Consider the following 15,458-nt stretch of genomic DNA (forward strand, 5'->3'; position numbering starts at 1 on the left):
TTCTCAGTACAGAAGAACAAATCAGCAGAACAACTTACATAAAATTCTCTGCTAATATTCTCACAGGTTATTACAAAAAGTATATTTTACATACTAAGATTTTATAAATTTTTTAATTAATCGTGCTTCTGCCTACAAGGGTGTGATTTGAGAACAGGCTACAGTAAGAGGTGGCAAAAGCTTTTCAGTCCTGATTTCAACACTGGAACCATCCATGGCCTTGGGCAAGTTATTAGCTTAATGGTATCGAAAACCTTACCCCTGAAAAACAGGTTGATAACATTTATCTCCCATGCTGTTGTGAAGATTACTATTTGTAATGCTCTCTGAAGACCAAAACCACTCCTGAGCTATAAACACAGAACATTTTTAATTATATCTCAGAGGAGATGTAGACAAATAACTGTTCATAAAAAAAGTGGAATTCCAGTTTAGAAACTGTACTTACTTCAAGTCTTTGAACAATCTCTCTGATGTCTTCAGTACAATTATCTGCTGCAGACAGAAGAATACATTCTCCTCTTTCATAAAATATTTTGATGCTCATTAATCCAGATGTCCATCCAATAACATCTCTGCAGGAGCAGTTAAACACAACATTTTTTGATTCCTTTTCAATCAACATGATAAACTCATTGGAAATCCCGAGGAGACATTCAATGTCAGCAGACTGGCCAAAATCTCGGGCAATCACATTCCACATAATTGCTCCAACACTGAATAGATGTGCATCTTTCCTTGGTTTCACTTTTTCCTTCTTTTTTGCCCCTAAAGTAATAAAGCTGAACTTGGCTGAAGTATCCACTGTAGCTGTGGTCACAAAGTTTTCTGCCAGATCTTTCAAGTATTCTTGACGCGTCCTTGTGGCCATGGCTCGAAATTTTTCCGACTTATGTGCTGCATTTTCAGCATTAATAACTTTGGCTAAAAGGAAGTCCCTAAAGACTGCAGACTTGGGGAAAGTTACTCCTTTGGGAATGGGTGGACCAAATGAGGGAACATCTTTTGATCGTGAAACACCAACACTGGAAATAGAAGGAAAAAACAATGAACAAAACAATTAATTCCCTAAAAAAAAAAAAAAAATCACATGATAAGCAGAACTGTGATCTCTGCAATCCATTTACAGAACTAAGTACAGCTTTGACATGCCAATTTGCAGACATTTCAGACACATCAAAGAAAACTGATTGTCAGTTTTAGAATGGCTTTCTTCTTTTAAAGATATAAAGGACATTATGGAGGTATCTTGCTAAAACAAAAAATATAGAAGATAACTTCTTAGGGTGTCAACATCCTGAATGTAATAAATATTAAAATGAATTGTGAGAAATAAAGGAGAGAAGTATTTTTAAAAATTATTTTTATGTAAATCTGTCATTTCAGCTGTCACTCAGTTGCATCATCTTAAAACTAAGCAATGTAAAAACAGAAACAGAAAATAATTTTTATCCTCAGATCCTCTTCTACAATGAAGTTTGAATTCAATGAAAAAACATTGGTGTCAAATGTGACTATAATGAGGCATTCTCCACCTGTTTAAGCTGCCTACTCTATGCTCATAAAATTGGAAAACACAATTCTTGATCTAGACAGTTCACATCCAAATGTAAGAAAAATAGGAATTTTTCCTAATTGATACAATTGCACCTCTAATTGATTGATACAAACATAATGTATTTCAACTGAAAAATAATTTCAAAATACTGCACACAGTAGGTACAACTACTATTTCCTTGACTGAAATATAGTCAAATTTGGGATGACAGATAGTTTAATAGTAAGAAAAGTATAATTCAGGAAATGTCATGTATTAATCAACACAAAGCAGTTACTGAAATGAAATCAAGTCCTAAAAGATAGTTTAAGTTCTAGTAGACTGATAAAAGACAGTAACATGACCCACCCTCATGATGTAATTTAATTTAATTCTAAACAATGAATAAATAACATTTATAAATATAGCTCTGTAATTATACTTCATGCCTTTATCACTACTTGCACAATTGCCAATCCATTCACAAATGTGATTTCCACCTTGGATACCTTGCTAAAATTCATGATGCAGTAACTTAAATTATTTTAAACAGTTAAAAGAATCTGAAATTTATGGGTTTTTTCCATTCTCCAAAAGTCTTTGTTTATGTGCTTAAAAGCTATGACTCATCATATTGTCATACTCAGGGATTCATACAGGTTAAAGGACCTTCTGAAATGCTTTAAATCATTTTCTTTAAAAAAAGGAAACATGCAATACAAATTCTAACTTAATTTCTATTGGTGGGTCTGCAAATCTTATTTTCACTAACTTGTTATATCCCCATTCTGTGGCCATAAATCAGCAACATGGAATTCTGCACATGCCCCTTTGAGTCTACAAATTGTGCTCCATATCTCTATATGTGTGCAAGGGACACACTGGGGTTTCAAATTCACAGGAAGTGCAGCAGAAATTTTAAAATTGAGAACATAATAGCCATAAGAAATACAAAACATCCAGAAAACAGAGTTGCATTGTAGTCTAAGTAACAAACTTAAAAGGCTCTACTCACCTATAACACACATTTTCAGTGCATGGATTATGCACTTTGACAATGACAAATACATGTTGAAAGTGGGAACGAATATTTTTTGGAGTAAAAGGAAGTGCTCCTGGCTCTTGGAAGACAATGGTAACTATGTCATTTCCTATATGCCTTTTCCTTAGCAGCTAGACAAGAAACATGCATTGAAAAATTAGTTATTAAAAAATAAATTTAAAAAATCATAAATTCATCAGCTTAGGGAAAAAAAACCAAGCCAAACCAATAAAAATAAAGCATAAGTTTTCAGAAATAACTTTTATTGCATCATGGAGAACAACATGTAAAGGATGTCAGAACTGCAAAAATATAGGGAATGGAAATTAGGCTAAGTTCACAAAAATGCTAATGAATTTTCTCACATCCCCACACTAGTTCTCCATAGTTTCTGCTCATTTATATTTTACTCTACAAGAAAAATGTGTTTCTCTTATTCTTACTAATGCAGCACTTCAGTAATAAAAAAGCATTGCATCACTTGACATTTCTCACTATCCAGAAAACTGCACATCCATTCCCTCTTTACAGTGTAATATTTGTCTCTATATTAAAAATATAATATTGCTTCTATGTTTCAATAAAACTTCCTTTTCCACGTCATAACACTATTAAATATTGTCCTTAATATTATGATCTTAATTTAGAAAAAAATATTATCATGAACATCCATCACAAATGTTAACAACTGCATACTTGAGGAACAGAACCAAGACTCATGGAGAAACAACAGCTATTAGAAACTCTTAAATTAAAAATTTGTTCTTGTAATTGGTAGTTTTTATCATCAAAATATATTTAAGAACTAATTTAAAGTACTAAATCCTTGTTATAGGCTAAAATTTAATAAAAATTACAAAACATATCCAGCAATAAGGGACTACTATTCTTTCTCCCCAAAAAACCCAACAAAATAACACTGTAAAATGATGCTCATTTTCTTCATGGAAGAATATTGTAACTTTCAAATTTTGTATATTAACAAACAAAAAAAGCAGTCTACTAGGTGCTACATTTAAAATATTTACCCAAAGTCTGCAAAAGATCTTGCATCATCAACTAATAGCATTAGGCACTTGCAGCTGTACCTTAGCTCATGTGTAACCAAACAGGATTTAAGAATAAACTTACTTGGAAACTTAATGACAGAGCAAGTAAAAATTTCTCTGTGAAGGTGATTTCATGGAAAAGAATCTTTCTAATAAGAGTATTTTGTTGCATTTTTCCAGTTCCACTAAATGTTAGTATTTCAGCTACCAACAACAAAAAGCAAAGTTGCACATGGTAAAGCCTAGAATCCATAACCCTTTCATTATAACCCTCAAAATAACATAAAGGCTGATATTCTGAAGGTAGGCAGAAGGGCCAAAGCCACAATTTTAAAGCACTAAGTACATCTATATTATTTTAAACATAATCAAAATCCCAAATACAGATAAAGAGATAAGACTTCTTATGAGACTTGAAAACAGACATAAGAAGAGAAAACAATATTTGTTGTGTGGCTCAGTCAAGTTCTCAAGTTTTTAAGACTAAAATGATTATTTGAGCCATTTAAGATGCACAGACTGTTGCACACAGAAGTACACTTCAAGGAATTGATCACAGAACTAAGTGTGTCAGATATTCTTTAATTTGCTCATCTAGTGAGCCACACAATTAGATCATAGTAGGGCAGCCCAAGTTAACGTTTAGAAGTTATTGCTATCACACAGGTTGGAATTTACAACTCAGGTAAATTTGTAAGCAACCTTCCAATGATGAGGTACAAGGTGATTCATTTCTGCCCTTGTTGTACCACTGCCCAATTACTTGCTATTGCTACAGTGGTTCATGTCTATACGTTTCCATGTAGTAAATTATAAAAATGAGGATTCAATCCTCTTTAAAGGTATATTTATTTTTCAAGGTAATCACTGCTTGCAAGAATATTTTCTGCTTTTGTAGACCCATTTAGGAGGTTCTGCTTGCCATCATACATAGCATAAGCAAGAACAGCATTCACTTAATTGTAGGTAAGTTTTAGAAATGTTTGAAATTTTACTAGCTAAGACTTTTAAAAAGTATGACAGTGCCCATATCCTACCCCTAGGATATTTTTCAAGAGTGGAAACCTCTACAAGGCACAAAAAAAGAAATAGGAAGACAGGTCATTATTTTTAAGAACCTTACCAAGACTGTAGAGATCTTAGTGACTTCTTCAGTATAAAATAAAACCAGTGTAACACTTACAAATAGTTGTCATGCACAAGTGGTCAGTCAACTTCAACACAATGCAAAAGGCAAAGCACAGTTGTGGCTGTGCACAGAGGAGCATAATGCAAAGAACTTCTAAAGTGGGGAGAATTAAATTAGGGTGATCTGGAACATGGAAAGAAGTGCTCTGGATAGGATAAAGGAACAGGAAAAGAATGAAGTATTGAATGGAGAAGAAGGAAGGAACACATACCTCTCTGGGAAATGGGAGATAAGGACAGCATACTGAAAATGAAAAAGGAATTGAAGGAAACTGGAACTCAGCAAAATGATCTATAAGAAACCCTTTTCTAGTTTCCATTCTATAGCCTAGATTTTTCTACCAACTTTTGCTTCCGAGGTTGTTTGGGTGGTCTTTTCAGGTTCTCAGTTTCCCCTTCCTCTCCCATTTTGAGGTCTGTTCAGGTTTGGGGGTTTTTGGATGTTGTAAAATTATTTTTTTTTTAATCTGCCTTTCTAACATACTCTAAAGAATCTCATGCCAGTGTTGAGCATTGATGTTGACAGGAACTCTCAACTGGGTGCAGAGAATTACTTGCAGTAAAGGAGCCATCATTGTCATGTTAGAATTTGAAAATAAACCTAATCAAGTATGATAGGCAGCCAAAAGGAAATCAGTGAAGTGTTATGTAAGAATATAAGACACAAAAAGGGGACTCCAGCCAGGAAAATACGTTAGAAAAGCAGAATCCATTAGATTAAAGTTATTTGCACTAAATGATAGTTATTATATTTATTCTCAGATTTTAGTGACTCAATTCTTAATTTTCAGATATGCATCTCTGAAGGAAAAAACTGTCTTAAAACTTTACATATTAACAGCTTGTGCTCGACCTTAAAAATCTACCCACTTCAGTACGATTAATTGCTTTGTCAAACTGCAAAACAACAAGAAATTCTTGTTGAAATAGCAGTGAAATATACTCTTCATTCAATTAAATTATGAAGTGTTAAGAGTCAAATAAGAAAATCTCCAAACTTATTTTAGCACATTTCTAAAATAAGTGGTTTCAAAACTTTTATTTTCAGTTTGTTTTCTTAGCCAGTACCAAAACCAGAAATGAATGGCAAAAGCTCTTTCAACAGCTCTGATCAACTCAGTTTGGTATAACCACATGTTTTGTTACCTAACTATTTTAACAGTAGTTAAACGCAACAAGCTTATTTCATTATTGCATATCTGTTTAATTTTCAAGTTTTCATAAAACCAGGTGAAAATTGATTATTTGAACAGATTTGGATTAATCGGGTCTGACCATGTGAAGACAAGCAGACGGCAAATGTGTGAGTGGGAAACTTGCAAGGGAATGATTTGGAAAGGGACATAGCAAAGGTAAAGTTTAAAGGGGAAAGCTTTGAACTGCTTTGAAGAAAAGGCCAGTAAAGGAAAAGGAACTGGCCATACCAGGGCTGGTTGTCTTCTCCGTCCTAGGGAAGGAGCAGCTGACTTGAAAATTCCCAGCCTACGTTGCAGCCAAAATAAAAATTACCTTGCTCTTTGGATCTCCTGCTGGTTCTAAAACTAGAGGGATGTCCTGATCAGGGACCAAGCAGGGCGTAGTTATATCCTGGAAGAAGCAACAAACAGTTCTGGTGCGGCCTATTTTTGGCTCACAGGTATTTGGAGCAGAAGCAATGCTCAGTGCTTGCTCACTGAAGGTCACCATCGTGGATTAGGAGGGACTGAATACCTTGCCCAGTCATTAGCAAACAAGGGACATGGGGAAAGGATGTAACAACCGCAGCCAGTACATTCATAATATGCTAGTAGAAAATAACTATTGAATGGGGGCTTCAATCCTAACATAACCTAACAGGAAATTTACTGTGATCTCTAACTTCCCCTTACTTGGGTATGCAGTGAGCCAAACCCTGAAGAGACTTCATTATGTATATTGGAGCTAAACAGTAAGAGAAAAAAAAATAAACAGTTATTATAAATCTGTTTTGCACATTAAGGCTGGCTAAATTCTAGTAATTTGGGTGCACTTGTCACATTTCATTAAGACAGTGTACATGCTGTGCAAACACTGATAGATCTCATCACCTGAAAAATAATGTGGTGTGTCTTCAGATAGGCATACTGCTTGAACTTGGAAAACTGCCACATTATTTTGATCCCAAGAAAACCATGAATAACAATACAGTGCTTCTGCTAAATATTGAACCTTTTAAAGGGACAATGATGAGAACTTACTAAAACACTGTGGAAAGAAGAGCTTGTTGCTAGAGAAAACCATGGAGTTAAAACTGAAAGATTTTTCTGTACACAAGAATCAGCACCTGACTATAAAGAAAGACATATAAGGAAATTATAAGAATGAAAGGAAGGCACAGGAAGAAGTGAAAGGACAGTAACAGGGGGTGGCTGAGCAACACAGCAGTGAAGCTGACAGACAAACAGCAAAAAACTATGAAAATAAGTGGATCATGGCAAGAGGATATCCTTTGTTCTCACAAACAAGGAAAATTCACAAAAGACAACAAAAGTACTAAACTCCAAGTAAGGCCATATTTACTGTCAGTGCCTGTGATTTGCTACAATTTTTTTCTTTTAAGGCAAGCTCATTCAGTGTACTATATCGTCTTAGTAGGGTACAGTTTTCCCTATTTATGTCCATTTCCAGTCAAAGATTGTTAGACTGATTACAGACAGAACAAGTCCTAGTGCGTTTACTAAATTAACCCTGTTTGGTAATAAGACGCAACTGAAAGTTTAGAGAAGCAGAACAATCTGAAATCAGTAATGAAGATCCAATCCCTTGATTACTAGCTATGTCACAGTTGAGTGGCTGATGAACATTCTGTCTCCTAAAAGGCACACATTTTAGGAAGTGAGTCATCTAAACTTAGTGTTATTCATATGGTGAAAAGTTTGTCTTTTGATGCCTAATTTAGTTTCTTTAAACCACATCTAAGTACTAAGTGTAATGTCTTAACTGTTCACTTGAAACAGCTTTTCAAACTCTTCAGAGCTCTATGCACAGATTATTTCAAACACAAAACATGATATACTTCCTTCCATTGTTATTTTTATTTATCCCTTCTGATATCCCTTATCTTTTTCTTGTTGCCTTGCCACATCTCTTTCTGCTCCCACAAGACCTATTGATAGGACAGACATGAAAGATACAACTCCCATATGGTTCAACAATCAATCAGTAAGCATCTTTTGTGAGCTATTCAAAACCAAAGTGAGACAGCATCCTTATTTCATGACAACCTTCCACAATGGCTGAGATGATTGTAACTTGCATGGCAAGGTGAGAATATCCCAAAACTAACTGCAAAGTAAATCAACACTTCTGCATACCTGGAAGAACATAGAGTAGTAGCACAGAAAGTAACAAACTACCATCAGTCTGATCTGTGAGCAATTCTAGTGCTTTTCTGTTAGGCATTAATACTGATATATTATACCAAATGTGCTGTTAGGCATTAATACTGATATATTATACCAAATGTGCTTGTACATTTTAATTAAGTCACAAGAAATATCTTAGACAGGCAAGACAGAGTAACCTTACTGGTGCACTGCACACTTTGGATGCTGTGCTGGTTTTTAGCCATCCTTAATGCTTTGAAGGCATTCTGAATTATTGTATGAGCAAAGGGAATTCTCTAGAAATAAGACAAATACATTGCAATTTTCTGTTTTCACAGACACCTCGAAGGATACATTTAAAACTATTACTAAGCTCAAATGTTAATAAACATTTCAAGATCTGTAATACAAGGGTTAAGTGGAATAGTTTTAAAAATCTTATTACATGCATATTTTAACCATAAGACTATTTTCAAGATTCATTCCATTCAATGTTTAAAACATACAGAAGATGTGAATTCAGTCTAAACCAAAAATAACATATTCGCGAGAGGCAATATTGCCTTTTAATAATATAATGAAATAGGGTACATGGGATAAGTTCCTGAATTATACAGAATAAAAATCTTACAAGATTTCTAACATCTTACACTATTTCAAGAGAATAAATATAATTGAATCATATTTCTTTTAAAACAATTCCGTTTTCAACCAAAACTAATAAAAAACCCCGGCACTCAATGTCAAACATTTATAATGTAAAATACAATGAAAAGCTAAAGAGACATACCTGTTGCCTGTTACTGGGCATGTAGGGAAGCATTGTTGATACATGAAACATTAATTCATAATCTTTATAGGTAGTATAGAGGGAATGAGTTCCTGTTGAATCAGCTGAAAATTAATTTATCGCAAGAAGGTCAGTAAATTAGAATATTCATACTACTTTTTAGGACACCACTCTGCATGCTGTGATTTAAATCTATTTAAACAACTTCTATATTTTTTATAATTGAACAAAACCAGTTTCCATCAGCTAAAAATCTAGTCTTTATTTCTGTATTATGACATAGAGGGGTCCTGCAGGAAAAAACCCAAAGAGTTTGCTGTCTCTGAGACCTAAATAAACTAATTTTAAATATATTGGCATTTCAAAGTAAAAACAAAACACTACACTATTTCAGCATAGTTTTATATAACATGTATTTTCGTTACTTAAACAATAATAAGGACAATTGACTAAACCCCTACTTTATCAAAAGTGAACTGGCTATTTCAAACCTAACATTAAGAGACATGTTGCAGATCAGGCATTTTTAAAACATAAAACGTGCATACTACATATATTTGAAAATTATTTAAATAAATGTAATATATTATATGACTTAACACTTTCTTTTATTTAGAAAGTTTATTAATAGCATTTTGTGATGTTTACAGTAAATGAGTTTTATACTGTAGTCATAAGTTAATCCTTTTTATTTCTATTCTTCAATTTGTACAGACTATTTAAGTAAGTACATTGAACTTTAAAAAAGTTTAAGGTTTAACTCTACTGAACACCCTATTGAGTGAAGACAACTGCCAATTCTTCTTGTCTTTTTCCACGTTCAATTATTTTTTAGCATAATTTTATGTTATGTGTAGCAATAAATATTCTCCAGTACACTCTTTAACATGCTGTTTAAGGTTTCAGAGTTTTCATCAGTTTTAAAGAGTATAACTATCTTCCAAAAATAAATCAAAAATCAATTAGCCATGTTAGTTCTCCGGTTAAAAGTATATAAAAGTATATCAACATACACTTCTTTATCTGCAGCCCTAAATCTAAAAATATTTGTGTGTATACAATTAGGAGCACATACATATGTGAGTGTGCTGGGTGTATCAGTTATGTCTGTATGATAATTAAATTAACTTCATTTATTAAACACAGATTACAGTTGCATAAGAAATAAAAAGCATCATTTCAACTGAAGTTTGTTACTTAAGCGTTGCTAAAAGAAGGAAACCTTATTGCACTCTTCTATTTCAAAATCTTAGCTAAAAATCTAATTCCATTATAACCTTTCAGTGGCATTTTAGAGAGACAGTTTTGAAGAGATAGAAAGAGAAAATATGTTCCAACAATAAAACATTTTATCTCATTTCCAGTAGACTGATATGTTTTAAAAGATATACTAAACAAATTATATAGTATTGAATTAGTAAAATTTCATTTAATTTTCTTATTTCTTTATCTTGGGGTTTGGAACTGCATGCCACTAAAACTGCACTAAAGAAGGGCAGAAGAGAATTTCTAGTTAATACATTCCATATGTTCTGAACATTTGCACTGGGCCTGGCTTGGATGCAGCTATAATTCTTCATGGCAGCCCACACAGTGCTGTGTGCTGTCTGTGTGACCAAGGCAGTGCTGGTAACACACCAATGATTCAGCTGTGGCTCACAGTGCACCAGCGCTGCTGTGCCCCCACACCGTCCCCTGTCCCGGGAAGTGTGCTGGGCTGGCCACGGGCTTGCGAGGAGACGGGCCATCAAATGGACCAAAAACATATCCCACGCCCTATAAAGTCATGTTCTGCAGGAGAAACTGGAGCAGGGAGAGTTTTTTCATGGTAGCTGTTGCTCAGAGAATGGCTGGGCATCAGTCAGCTAATGGCAGGTGGCAAGTGATTGCCTTTGCATCAGTTGTATTGTTGCCTGATTGATGTAGTGGTGGGTTGTGCTTTCGTTGTTGATTGGGTTTTTTTGTTGTTGTTGTTTGTTTTGGAGTTTTTGTTTGTTTGGGAGGTTTTTTTGCAGGTGTTTTTTTTTCCTTTCTTCCCTTCACTCATTGATCTCAATCTCGACTCACAAACTGGAGGGTGGGTGAGCACACAAGAGGTGGGGGCTTATTTGGCAGAGAGGGCAACCTATCACAACATTCTACTTTCTCTGTTACATAAGAAATGGACTAATCACTTATCCAAATATTAAATAAACAATTTTTTAAAATAAATAAATTCTAAAAAGAGAACTTTTTAGAGAAAAACCTTACAGCTCGTCAAGCATTTGAGAATATAAAAACTTAATAAATTTTACTCCTACAAGAACTAAGCAAGATTTTTTACTGAAATATTGCGTCTACCAAAAATATAGCTCCCAGAGACTACATTATTACAATCCTCTGAACCTACAGGCAGTCAGAACAACATATAAGTCTAAATATGACACACAGTAATACTTATTGCATTGTTAAACATAACAAAAATGTGATACTTAAATGTGATACTAATGTGATACATTAAGTGATACTTAATGTACTTTACATTTAACATAATACTAAAGACTGTATCTTTTTGAATTCTTAATTCCATTTTGCCTGTTGCAAACGATGAGGACACACTATGACAGTACAATATAGTTAATGGCACAGAGACTTTGTAAAACGTTAAAATCACGTTACTGACTGATACATACACAATGCTGATCAGCAATGTAAGTTCATACTGAAGCACAGCAAATACAGAAACACATCAGCATTTGTTTTCATATGTACAACTTACTAGGTGACATTCAGTCACATTCTGATTGGGGAAAAAAAAAAGCAAGCTCAAACATCCCTTATTCCTTTTAATTTTTCATCCCTATTTATCAATGCATTCCAGAAGTCTGACATCCACAGCATGTTAATATGTATTTCTACAAATTAATTTGAAAAATGATTTGTTATTATTCTGTACTGAAATAGGATGCAATAGTCTCTAAATTAGGATGCAATAGCCTCTAGCTCGAATTATTAAAGGGAAACAAGCACGGATTTAAGCAAAAAGGCAATAACATTATTGGAAATAAGTGTGGTGCTTACACTAAGTTGAGACTATGTTTAAATGAAGTAGATGAATAACTAGATATCCTTAGATTACAGCTCATATGATCAGATGTCAAAATTCTGCTACAACATCATTAAACTAAGAATTAATTTAAGTTAAATTTAAGGGCAGCAAAACCAGTACTAATAAGGAAAAGTCTTAACATCTCATTGACTTTTTTAAACAGCAATACTACAGTTCCTATTTTGCTACAAAATCCAACCAATTTGTACAATTAAATTTTTATGCTACTGCACTTAAGGAACTGGAAAGACCTGGGGATATGGCAGTACTAACACAGCACTGAGGTAGAATAAAAATTATCAGCTGACAAATGAGGACATGCTTACTGTGCATGTGTGAGAAACCAGAAAACTTGACTGTTTGAGGGTGTTGGGTAAAAGTAAGCATGTATGTTCAGCTGAAATAAGGGAAATTACTCCATATTTTGAAATACATGTATTTTATTGCCTTTGAAAGAATAAGATGCTTGAAGTGTACCTGGGGAAATATTATTCATGTAGTATGATTTTAACTAAATTAAAACAAATGAAATAAACTGCTTTGATATTCAGTTCTACTAACGCCACAGAAAAAGTAAATGACCTTTCAGAAAAGGTTTGATACATGTTCTTACCATATGCTCCATCTTCCTCATTTACCATATAATCCTACTATTCAAAACCCAAAGTCAAGAGCAGGAAAAGACAACAAAATTTACAGAATATCAACTGGATTTTTACCCTTTGTCCCATAGCTTGAAACTTAACTTACTTTTATTATCCAGCTGAGCCCTGTATTTACTGAATCCTTTTAGCCGTACTCTCTGGCCCAGTAGATCAAGGAACTCTTCAAAAGCTGGTCCTGCCATCTCGTTGTTATACATTTCTTCTTCTGTGCTTTGGCCTGCTTTGCAGTAAAGGATACCAATCTTATGTTGAAAACTCAGCTGAAATTAAAAATTAAATAAAATAAAAAAAGGAAAATTTACAGAAGCAAAGGAAAGTCAATACTAAAATAAATATTCACAATTAAAATATAACACCGTTATAACCCCTGACAGAAGGCATCTGAAAATGAAAAAATAAGTGTTCTGATTTGGGAAATTAAATCACCACAGGACGAAAACAAAAAAGAAAAAATCCACAAAAGACACCCTCCAACTCTTGAAAGAAAACTGGATTGTCACTATTCAAACACAGATAAAAGCAGTACAAAGACTTTTCACTTTCTTATCTATAAAAGCACACTCTACTCTCTACTTCATGCCACGGTATGAAAAATTTAATTGGCAATATTTGTATATTGGTCTTTTTTTCTCAGCTTTAAAAGAAGGTGAGTTTATCTTCCCTCATTTTTACCCTTTAAAGTTCACTGTAGTTCAGTTAAAACAGGCCCTCAGAACAGTCCTTTCTATAATATGTCATCTTTTGCCATCCCCATAAAATCATGCACTGTTAAAAACTATTTGCCATTTTTAAAAGTATACTTAAAACAAGAAATTAGATTGCAGTCAAATAGTTTTGCTAAAGAGATTCTCAGTTATGGAACATTACACAAATCACATCTATTCAAAAATAAAGTACAAAAACTATAAAACATTAGTCATAAAGAGAGATCATTACTTCTTGAGCAGACGTTTTCCTCTTAGCTTTTATGCACACTTAAGCTGACAAAGAGGAAACTCCACATGGATGGATTAGTCCTATTATTCTTAACCAACACCTTCCAGAGCTTCACAAACTGACAGAGACCATCAGTCACACCCGATTCCCTTCAGGCACTTATCTATATTCATGACTCAAATCAACTCTCCAGTTGTAGACCTCTCCTAATCCAACTTCAGGATTAGTCCAAAATGCATGTTAGGCAAAAGCTGGATGTGTTTCTGTTAGAGCAAAGGTGACAACAACAGCCTGCTTCCCCTTAGTCCTAAGGGAATAAAGGCCTTGTGTAGGGGTGAGCCCTTGGGGAACCTGCTCTGGCAGAATTCCCTTGACCAGAGAGCAGTTAGGAGTGAAGGGCAGGAATAAGGAATAAGGTTTCACCTGGCCAGCCTAGAAGACCGGAGAGTCAGAAGCTGTAAGTTTGATGTGGCATGGGATGGATTACCATCCAAGATAAAAGGGGATTCTGGGTTATGGATGCACTATAGGAGATGCCTGAGTCAGACCCATGAAACCTGGAGCTACTGGTTCACTCCTGTCACTTTCCTTTTGACTGGCATTAGGTGCTATCCCCATCCAAAGCGCTTCCTTGATCCGCATTTTAAAGAGAGTTAGGTATTTAACAAAAGGTTCCAGATTGCACACTGGGGACTATTTTATTCAGCAGAAAGCTAGCATGAACAATTCATGAAGGAAACTGCAAAATAACTGGTCAAACAAACATTAGATGTCAGAAAGCAGTGCTGTTACTTGACACATCCCAGAAGACTTTAAATGATAAAGTGACCACACTGTGACCTCTATACCAGCCCTGTGTCCAATAGTTTAATTTAAACCACAGGGGATTTAAGTTGATTTCCTTGACTTCACACTAGAATTGACAAGTAAAGCTAAATGCTAAATTGAGCCACCAAAAATAGGGACAAGAACTAAGAGTAAAAAGGCACTGGCACCTGGGCAAAATATTTGGTCTAGTCACACTTTTCCATTCTGTGGATGCCAGTCATTCCTGCATAATATTCCAAACAGGATTGAAGTATATGCCTATCTTAAAGAACAATCCAATATCTCACAGTCTAAACATTGAGCTAAGAGATAGAAAATGAGGATCTGAGACTCACTAGCCCAAGATATGAACTAATCCTGGGATTTGACTTTGTGGACAAACAAGTACTGTGAACGCTATACAATTCTGAACAAAGCCAATACTATAAAAAACCACTATTGCTAAACAAGCTGCAAGCTCATTTACAGTAATCTGAACCTCCTGCCCCTGTGCTAAAGCCCTTCACAACTATGAAATTAGAACATCTGAGTAAAAGAACTCTCAGCCAAGATCATGGTGGCTGTGCAGAAGATAAAGGTACATTTAGAATGTCAGTGTCTAAAAGGGAAATAACTCAACGAGCTTTGGCAGGATCTTCTTATGTCATACATTTAACTGGCATGAAGAACTATCAGAATATTTAAAACTGATAAAGTTTGCCAGTTTTGAAATGGTACCACATGCTAGTTCAATTTTTTTTGAGAAAATAATTGCAGACGTGGTTCCAATTTCATTATTTCCAACTCACAAATTTTACATTTAGTTATATTTTACACTGAGAACAATTTAATAACATGAAACCACAAAAAACCTGCTAAACCCACTTAGCCTTGGGTATGTGATATGTATTGAAGGTGCACAGCAGTCCTTCCTCACTCAAAATGATTGTGTTCTTGTCAGAATCACTCACTACTGAATCTCGGCATCCTGTCAAATTTTTGCACAGATTAT

General features: G+C 34.5%; 1 protein-coding gene across 9 annotated transcripts in view; it reads right to left on the reverse strand.

Moving 5' to 3' along the window:
• SIPA1L2 (signal induced proliferation associated 1 like 2) overlaps nt 1–15,458 on the reverse strand; it is a 126,648-nt gene that overhangs the window by 45,501 nt on the left and 65,689 nt on the right. For 6 of the 9 annotated variants that reach the window (XM_071431876.1, XM_071431906.1, XM_071431895.1 and 3 more), the window contains exons 6-10: nt 12,789–12,963; nt 8,951–9,054; nt 6,326–6,403; nt 2,553–2,710; nt 449–1,025 (exon numbers count right to left, since the gene is read on the reverse strand). In XM_071431876.1, the coding sequence (XP_071287977.1) occupies nt 449–1,025; nt 2,553–2,710; nt 6,326–6,403; nt 8,951–9,054; nt 12,789–12,963 (1,092 nt within the window). The remainder of the gene's footprint in view (nt 1–448; nt 1,026–2,552; nt 2,711–6,325; nt 6,404–8,950; nt 9,055–12,788; nt 12,964–15,458) is intronic. The other 3 variants (XM_071431849.1, XM_071431885.1, XM_071431867.1) reach the window with 1 other exon arrangement.

This window comes from Agelaius tricolor, unplaced genomic scaffold (genome assembly GCF_023055355.1).
Source record: "Agelaius tricolor isolate 1412-34295 unplaced genomic scaffold, bAgeTri1.0.p SCAF_1, whole genome shotgun sequence".
In the NCBI taxonomy this organism is placed as follows: domain Eukaryota; kingdom Metazoa; phylum Chordata; class Aves; order Passeriformes; family Icteridae; genus Agelaius; species Agelaius tricolor.